This window comes from Palaemon carinicauda, chromosome 17, assembly GCF_036898095.1.
Source record: "Palaemon carinicauda isolate YSFRI2023 chromosome 17, ASM3689809v2, whole genome shotgun sequence".
Lineage (NCBI taxonomy): Eukaryota > Metazoa > Arthropoda > Malacostraca > Decapoda > Palaemonidae > Palaemon > Palaemon carinicauda.
The window spans coordinates 72,801,240-72,811,239 of record NC_090741.1 but is presented as its reverse complement, the minus strand read 5'-3'; the positions used below and the strand labels follow the sequence as shown (position 1 = coordinate 72,811,239).

General features: G+C 34.9%; 1 protein-coding gene across 4 annotated transcripts in view; it reads left to right on the top strand.

Moving 5' to 3' along the window:
* Positions 1–10,000, top strand: part of LOC137656867 (sodium/calcium exchanger 1-like) — a 25,974-nt gene that overhangs the window by 15,750 nt on the left and 224 nt on the right. Inside the window, exons 5-7 of one of the 4 annotated variants that reach the window (XM_068391235.1) lie at positions 3,747–3,905; positions 6,701–6,872; positions 7,024–10,000. The exon at positions 7,024–10,000 is cut by the window's right edge and continues 224 nt beyond it. In XM_068391235.1, the coding sequence (XP_068247336.1) occupies positions 3,747–3,905; positions 6,701–6,872; positions 7,024–7,231 (539 nt within the window). In that variant the 3' untranslated portion in view covers positions 7,232–10,000. Of the gene's footprint in view, positions 1–752; positions 912–2,192; positions 2,352–3,746; positions 3,906–5,824; positions 5,984–6,700; positions 6,873–7,023 lie in introns of all 4 variants that reach the window. The other 3 variants (XM_068391234.1, XM_068391233.1, XM_068391231.1) reach the window with 3 other exon arrangements.

Here is a 10,000-nt window from a genome sequence, read left to right as displayed (position 1 = left end):
CTTGTATTCAAAGTTTATTATAACCCAAGGTTCTACTGTATGTATACAATATATACATATATAGTGTACTGTATATATAAGCAATGTTCTGCATGACCTTATAAAAATGCTGTCAATGCACATATTATAAACTAGTATAAATCTAAACGTAAAAATGCTGCCACTTCATGTCATCTCACATTATTTCAGACAACCTACTACTCTAACAATGAGAATCTTTAAAAAAAAAAGAACAAACATCCTAATTTTAGTGTAATTATAAAGTAATGAAATTCATTGAAAACTTTCTTTAAACCCATTTACCAGGTCCAGTAATCTCATCAATATTGGATCAACTCACCCACCAAAATATTCAACTTCAAAAAATCTTGTTTTGTAACATAATTTCTCCTGTTTAATAAACTACGTTTCATAGGTCCTCAGGTCATGGATTACTTGTCTGCAGTTTCCTTATATTTATTCTAGGTACCCTTCATACGACTATGTTAATCATGGTAATGACATTGCCATCCCAATGCACTCTCCTCATTTTCTATCGCCTCTTGATTAGAGGAAAGTGCCCACTAATTTAATTTCTGTAGATATAAAAATCCATAACTAAATATTTATTCTAGCATTGCAGAAGTAATATCTTCCGGAATATTTGGGATTGATGAATAATACATATTATTAGCAATTAGAAATGGCAAAATTATTAATCATTCCAATTTGGCCTTAGACTAGAGCCTTAGGTGTGTGTTTTTAATCAACAGATTTCGCCAATGGTTGGCCCACATTTTTCACCTCCATAAGTGGCATTGGTCTACTCACTGCCTTCATTGGTGATTTAGCTTCTCATTTTGGCTGTAGTATTGGCCTAAAGGATGCCATTACTGCTATCGCCTTTGTTGCCCTGGGCACAAGTGTACCAGGTAACACAAGGAACGAACAAATACACTTATATCTTTACCGCGAGCGACAAGACAAACTGTTTGATTCCTTCCATAAATGGTATCCAGCGTGTTGCAAGCTTACTAGACACGAGTACCACTCTATCCTAGTAGTCAAACTTTTTTTAATTATAATCTCATCGAAAGTTTTATCGGTAGTGATACAAGCTATGGACAATCACATTCAGTTTGACTGGCAGTGATACAAGTCACGCATAATTGCATTAAGTTCTATTTATGATACGAGCCAAGTACATTTACATCCAGCTTCAATGTCAGCATTAAAGGCCAAGTATACTTCTACAAAGTTTCACTTTCAGTGATACAAGACATTTATACATTATTAATCTTCACAGTCCATTACATTAGCAAAATAAGCTTTTCAAATGTTTAACTTTTAGAGCTATAAACCAATTAGACTTCTAAATAATATCAAACTTGCATTTGTACAAGTTTAATTATCAGTGGCACATGTCAATTTGAGTTGCAACAAGCTGTTATCAAAGCAAAGAAAGGCTTAATGAGACATTGCCTATATTTATCTTCTTTTTATTTGGTTTTGGTAGTGGTAGATAGAAGTAGATTATAGATAATAATCCAGTCACTGTCACTGTTTGTCCTTGTTCTTAAGTCAAAGAAAACATACAAGCGAGCCTTAAAACTCCAGATGTAATACACGTATGAGACCTCTGTGTAACTTCAGCTCAATAAATTATTAAGGGTGTATACACACTAGATGCTTAAATGCTTGTGAGTAAATAAGTACTTATTTTCCATAAGCATGCACGAATACACTCAAGTATGACTGTGTGTCTGTTTGTATTTGCTATATACAGTACTTAATGCGCATATATATGGATATATGCATACACAGTATATTGCATATACATTCGCAAGCATACACACAATCATCAATATGTATATATAAACCAAAACCCAGCATAAGGTGAAAAACTGCATAAGACTCTCAATAAATGAAATAATAATAATATCCATCATACTTTGTCTGTTCCAGTAAGTAGCCCCTTTACTGATGTCTTCGTCATTAACAGATTTTGCAGCAATGAATGACGGCATTAAACAAAAACACCAATAACACGGTGTTATACAGAATCTACATTCATGTCAAATCTGTTACTATGTCTTATCTAATAACAGAACTTTCCTCCCAACCCCAATCACCCCCTATGTAAGCACTGAATGACTACTACTATTAATGCATTTCTGCTTATATTTCTTTTCTCTGTGTTTTTACAACTGCAGACATAATGAAAGGTTATCCATCGTTCGTAATTTCTATAATTGGCATTGGTCTACTCACTGCCTTCATTGGCGATTTAGCATCTCACTTTGGCTGTAGTATTGGCCTTAAGGACACAGTAACAGCCATTGCCTTTGTGGCTCTGGGTACTAGTGTTCCAGGTATGTCATTTCCTCATTTATACCCCCAATATAACTTTTGACCATCATGAACACACCCTACACCCAAAAAACTTAACAGACTTCAAAATTCCATAATGGTCACTTGTCCAATTGGGTAACTTGTCAAACTTGTGTACCACTAGATTGGAAAAATTTATCGAATTACTAAATGAATCCTAAATATTGTTTTGAGAAAGTGGTTGCTTGTGTGTGATATTTGTGCCAACAAGTCCTACGATAATTGCTATCACCATCCGTGGTAGTGAGCAACCTCTGATGACAGTATGTTACCGACTCCCCTTTCTGCTTGTTAAAAAGAAACCACACCACCTCCACAATAATCACCCTATTTCTGTGTCACACTTATTGAGGTCTACCCCTTGCTTGCACATTGCAATGAAAAGTTTGTATGTAACAGGTGATTAGTGTTGATGTTCCGAGTGTGCTTGTTGTGCCAAAATGCTCGTTGTGCTTTCAATGTTGCGTTGTTCTTTTTAGGTCTTTCATTTAATAAAACAGGGACTATTTGGAAATGCCTATGCCAGCAGATAACGTTTTTTTTTTTTTTAAATATTTATCATCCATAGGTACATCTTATCTGCTTGGGCAACTTTAAAACCTATCACGTTTGTTTTTCCTATACTCCATATTACAGGTTATTTAACATAAAGTATACCTATCTGCAAGAGTTGTTGATTTTCTTTATAACACTTGTTTTTCTTTATCTCAGCTACAGATATGTCCCAAAATGTGCTCACATTCTCAATAATCTGTTCTCTACACGAATAGGATTTTCTGTGCCATACTTGGTACTGATATAAGAACATGCATTATGAATTCAAATGGAATATACTTTATTATTTATGGAAGATATCTCTGATAAAAGAGAAAAAGCAATTGCTGTCAATTTATTGTATTTGTGTTGGTGTGCTTTTGTGTTATTCAATGATTGAACAGAACAGTAACCTCGCTTCATTAAGATTTAGCGATTCTTGAATAATGTAAGACTATTTAACACTGGGTACTTGAACATACGTCTAAGAAGATATTATGATGAAATATAAATTTAGGGACAGAAATAAAGGGAAGCTGGATGCCTTTCTCCTGATTCGGAATAGGATCACCCTATTTTTCTACAAATGGTGAAAATTAGAATGATTCTTCTTGATAAATCACTATTAAATGCCTTGACCTGGTGAATCTTGTACCAAAAGAATACACAAAGTATCAAGAAGTGATAGTGAAAACTTTGCTTTGAAACACACATTGCAAAATGTATTGGAGCCACACAAAGTCTAACCTATTTAACAGTGATCATTAAAAATGTGCAAGATGTGGCTGAAATATACAACATGATCTTTATTAGTGTCAACTTTCTTGGATCTCTTGGTGCAGATTTGCTGCTGGGCTACCCTACTTTTATTTCAAGTATTCTTGGCATTGGGTTAGTAACGGCACTCATAGGTGATATGGCATCACATGTGGGTTGCACTATAGGCTTGAAGGACACTATAACAGCAATTGGTTTTGTGGCTTTGGGGACCAGTGTTCCAGGTAAATGGCTGATGATTCAGGTCAGCTTTTGGAACTTAACGACATTACGTCCAAAAGTTGTACCAATATACAAAATAAAAAGGAATAGGTAGTTTAACATCGATTTTCATAGTGATAACAAAAAAAGTTTTCATCTAATGTCCCGCAGACAATTTACAGAGTGATGGTGAAGGCAATAGAGAAAGGCATATGCTACAATAACAGCAATATGACTTGAGCATTAAGATTGCATAGAATTTAGAGCTTGCTACAAATGGCTGATAACAGCAGCTGGATATTATTAATTAACACTGGAAAAATCTTTTGTCACTGATGAGAAAATATATGCTTAAATAATTTTAGAATATCTGATTTTTTAATGTTATCTAACTACATACAATTGACAGAACAAAATTTAGAATTCCTTGCTAATATATTGTCTGTCCTTACCACAACACAAGTTTTCTTACTTCTTTTGACTCTTATTTCTTCCAATAGCCATTGACTTACTGCACTGCATCAAGATAATTCATCCTAAGGTTTCAATTTATAACATAGAATACCCACAGCATGATTAATATTATTATTAGCACCTTTTCACGGTTGTAATTGTAATAATAAACAGAGAGCTTATAGTTATAAGTAGTACCATTTGTGTAAGATATTCTTTATCATAGTAATTACACTGCACGTGACAACAGTGTTTTCATTCTATTTTCAGCCTATGCATGACATTGAAAAAGATCTAACACATCATCGATTCATCAGCATAAATCCTGACACAATTTCATCCTTCATTATGCACATAACCTATGATATGTTGTATACCATCCTTCTATCCTAACTAACATCTACCATTTAAAATCCATTGTAACCCCAAGCGATTCCTAACTTTACAGCCATGCTTGGTGGGTATGTGTGCTTCATTGTCTCTATTGTATGGGTAGGAATCCTAACTGCCTTGTTAGGAGACATAGCCAGTCATTTGGGATGCACCATTGCCCTCAAAGATTCTGTCACGGCCACAACTCTTGTTGCTCTGGGAACTTCAATGCCAGGTAAACAAAGAAAACAAAACCTTGGTAAGAGAGGCTAGTACCAATGGTACACTACCATCATTTAAATAGTACTCAAAAGATATTCCTCTACCTTATAGGCCAAAAGTATTTAGTCAAAACAATCTCTTGATACTCCACTTTATTGGGCTAAACTGATAACCTTGATATATAGAATAATTCTTTATAGATAGAATATTCTAGAACTTGCACTGTAAGAGTAACATGACCCTTCGTTAGCAGATGACTCCATAGTCTTAGTCTCAGACCCCTTCAAAATGAATTTGTATTGCACCTACTATGCGACACAACCATTCTACATCATTCGACCTGTACTTTCACCATTAATTTACAGTAATATTTAGGATTTTGATGATGACTACTTCAACTGCAAAAGTACAAGGTAGTCTATAATGAAGAAATCCACATAGAACATGGAATTCGGCCAAGAAAGTGTTGTTTGTACCTAATAACTACTCTTTCCTTCTAATATCACATTACTCTACCCATGATTTAACCTTTTCTTCTAACTTTATAGCATAACCAGTCTCTCCTCTCCAACTACCTTCTGACCTAAGTAGCTTGTACACAGGTGATGCTTGCTGTCCAGATGCTGCAGCTAATGACCAGTTTTGCTCACCCAAATGTTCACGGGGTAAACATGACTGAATAATGTGCAGGTCTGGTTACAGCAGTACTGAACAGGGCTAATACTTTATTCAGTGAAGTCACTACTCTCAACAGGATGTTATACCTTGAGAGACAAAAATTACACTAAATAAAGTCATGTGTACCCCCAACCCAACCCCTCATTGAAGAGAGCCAATAACTTTGCAGGCTACAGCTAACCTTGAACTAATATCGTCACCCCCAACCCCAATACAGACCGGCAAGGTGGATGGTCGTGTTTTGTATTCTCAATAGCATCGATTGGGCTTTTGACGGCATTAATTGGTGATGTGGCCAGTCATTTTGGCTGCACCATTAACCTTAAGGACTCCGTGACAGCGATATCAATTGTGGCGCTGGGAACCAGTGTGCCAGGTAATAACTAAGGCAGAAACAATCTGTTTTATATTAACTCCAGCTATTGTCATAATCTGTATATCTAAAAAAGCTACAACTACTATTTAAAAAGAAAAGAAAACATTTTCTACAATCTATTTGTTAAATCAGTTTCACTAACAAGGAATGATGCTTTTTAAGATAAAAAATCAAGTCTATTCTCACTGCTATCAAATATCAGCCCAAGTCTTCAAAATTCAAAGCCCTGTCATGTGTAAGCTTTCAATGATCATTACTTTTTCTATATGCACTACTTGAAAAAATAAACCTTCTACCTTTGCTGTTCTGGTCAAGCTGTTACAATAAAAACATTGCTTGCTCTCAAGCTAATAGCATGGCACTGTTGTCCAGCAGATTTCATGAGCTTTAACTGCTTTCATTATCATATAAGCTTTCAAGAATCATATTGAAAATTGGTGCTTCTACTCAAAGTAAGTGAGTGAATTTATAGTTTCCAACAATAATTTGATTTCTAAGACTTTTGTGTCAATTGTAAATATTAAAGAAGTCTGTACTCAAGATTCTAACTCTATTGTTTGCAATATATTTCTTTAAATATATGCATATATTGAATTCATTTTTTTAAATTCCCGGTATTTTGTTATTGTGAGTAAACAGAAAAAATCGGCTAAAAAGCCAACATCATTTAATTCATGTCTTTGTATTCTAATAATCCTCATTGCAATCCCCTACCAGATACATTTGCCTCCAAGGTAGCTGCTCAGCAAGATCCCTATGCCGATGCCTCTGTTGGTAATGTCACTGGATCCAATGCTGTTAACGTCTTCCTGGGTATTGGTATTGCGTGGACCATGGCTGCCATTTATCATAATGTACAGGGCAATGATTTCATTGTACTGCCTGGCAAGTAAGTATCAATCTTAAAAGTTCCTTGTAATTTATAAAAAATAAAAAGGACAAAATCTAATAAATGAAAGAAGAGGACATATTTCTTTGAAAACTGTTTAGTTCTATAGATAACACAATTGAAAATGAAAAATTAATTTTCTCTTCCACAGTCTGGCCTTCTCTGTCACGTTATTCTGTATTGAAGCCCTTCTAGCTATTCTAATCATGATGCTTAGGCGACATCCGAAAATTGGAGGAGAACTGGGTGGTCCATATATTCCGAAGCTTTTAACTACCCTCTTCTTAGTATTCCTTTGGGTCTTCTATGTGCTGATGTCGACTCTTGAAGCCTACCATCTACTCCCATCTTTTACGTAGTTGAATCGATAGAGGCTGGGAAACATGCCCTGCTATAACAATAAGGTTGTAGTTATGGTGATAGACATGGAGACAAAATGAGTCCATGGTAAGCAGGTGCCCTTAAATGCATAGCTTAAGCTTGGGTTCATTTTATATAAAACCTAATGATCTCCTGAGAATAGATAATTCAGCAAAACGTTTTTCAGAAGAGGTCTGGGCATGCCAACAATATATTGTTATGAATGACATTTGTACATGTCATCCACAACCACTAATTGTTACCACCACATCCATCACCAAAATCACTTCCGGTCCTGTATAAGATATTCCCATTAACATCATCGATTTGTATTATGGCAGTCACGCCCACGGGACAGGGAGTTTCTTTTCTGCAAAACAAAGTTTAGCAAAATGCCCACATCCTCAGCATAACAAAAGATGTTTAGAATCATGTGGGCGTGACACACGAGCATTCCTAACACTAACAGTGCCATTACCTCTAGTCCCTCATCTTTGCACAAACATTAATTTTGGCATAGCAGTGAATGGCAGTGCTCGTGGCCAATATAGTGTTGACCATAATTGTTGTCGCTGCCTTTTATGGCTATGACAAAGGCCATGAACTAAAATGGCATCCTCTACGGTCAGGGCTACATTTGCTGTATGTAGCAACAATGAAATAAAAGATATGATTTCTTTATATGTGACCTCGAACGGTGATGGCTCTGCATATTATTGCTGAGGTAAGGGCCTTGTCTGTGGCAAATATAGTTCAGATATAAGCAAAGAACAGTTAAATTATAGGTCATTCAGAAAAGAAAAAAAAAAAACAGCAAGCGAGGAAATTTTCATCTAGTTTTCTTCCCCACAGACTTGACCAACGCCAGACATTTCCTTCAAATAACAACCTGTTCTTGCACATGAAGGTTACTAAGAAAAAAAGGTTTACCCTCATTCCTTGTATGTGTATCTTAAGTTTAATTTGTTTTTCCTTTACACATCGGTTTTATTTTCATTTCTGTGACTGTGTTCTGTGCCATCACCAATATCCCCCTTAACTGTGGTCACATCGATTGGCCATCTAGACCTTATCCCTGCCACTATGGTTTCTTAGGTCAGTTTCTAGTGAAGAATATATGAAGTGAGTACAATGAGGCTAGTCAATGGTTTGCATAATTGATGTAGAATCAAAAGTTGGAATAGCTAAACCATTCAGATGAGTGCCTTCAACGTCGAAATATTTATAAAGCTATGATTCTTGAGTATTATTCAGTCCATCTAGGTTCATTTTTATTTATTAGTATGCAGTAGACTTCCATATGTCCTGACTAGATTCTCCATTATTTTATTTATCAATTTATTCACTTAATCATTTCTTTTGGTCTTGGATGAACTACTTAAGGAGAATGTTGTGTCTGCCACTCTCATCCATCATTACATTTGTTATTCATCATCCTCCATCATCACCCAGTGAGAGGCATGTTTTTTTTTCCTTCATCAGTCTGTCAACATTAAGAAAAAAGATGAACTTGATGTTCGTTGGGAATGTTAATGTTTTCTGTTCTATAGTCATATTTTATAAATGTTACACTATTGTTAAGCACTGTCGTGAAATGATCAAATTTAAGGAAATGGATATATAGACATTCATGCATGCATACATATATACAAAATACATACATACATACTGGTACTTACATAGACTACATACAAATATACATGTGCATATATATGTATGTATGTATGCATGTATCTGTCATATATACAGTAAATACATATATATAAACATATATATACACATATATATGGATATATATAATCATACATATATACTTATATATATAAACATATATATACTTATATATCTATGACTACCATAATAGTGGGTAAATTCTAGCCATAATTTTGAAGGTCATGAGAAATATCTGTAAATAATCAAAAAAATTTGATCTGTAAATAGATAGCTTATCGTATTCTTGGTCAGCTCTTAGTCAGTTTTATACGCGGTAGCTGTACTATTTCAGAATGTTTATATAGTATTCAAGAAACACAATTACCAACTGGAATGAAAATGAATTTTTTTGCAGAGAGACCAAGTTGAACTTGAAAAGAGGTGTTGAATTAATGAGTGGTGTAATCAGAAGAATAAGAGAAATGGAGTTTACAATCTCTGGTCGTTAACAGAGGGTATTCATTACCTCTTCCCTATATATGACAAAGCCATGCTACACTCAGGATATAAATTCAGTACTTTGTATGTGTTTTGTCCATTTGAATTCCTTTATTTCTCCCGTTTCTGAACACCACTCTGGATTGCGGATACAAAATAGAGCAGTTGACTGAAATCTTGGATTCTGTAACCTGCCAATGGAATACAAGAATAGTGGTTGTGTGCATGTATGGTGGCTCTTGGCCCGTTACAATGAGACATTCTGTCAAAATAGATTTCACTTTGGTTTCTTTTTTATCATTTTATAAGACTGTATTCCTTGACAGGAATTTTATGGAGAACAAGCAAACAGAAATCTTTTAGATAATGTTCATGCTAACAGATCAAGCACCATATTTTCTACTGACTTCATACCTTTTGGAGGCTAACTTGAAGCATGTTGGCTTTTAAGACTGTTTCTTCTATCACTCCTACCTAAAGCATTGGCATCATTTGATCTTGAACTTTTTTATCTTTCTTGACTAAATTTCATTGATAGAGCAATAATGTGATTTTATCCAATGTAGGAACATTCTGTATATAATGTTAAAGAGATTAAAGTATAACGCAATATGGGA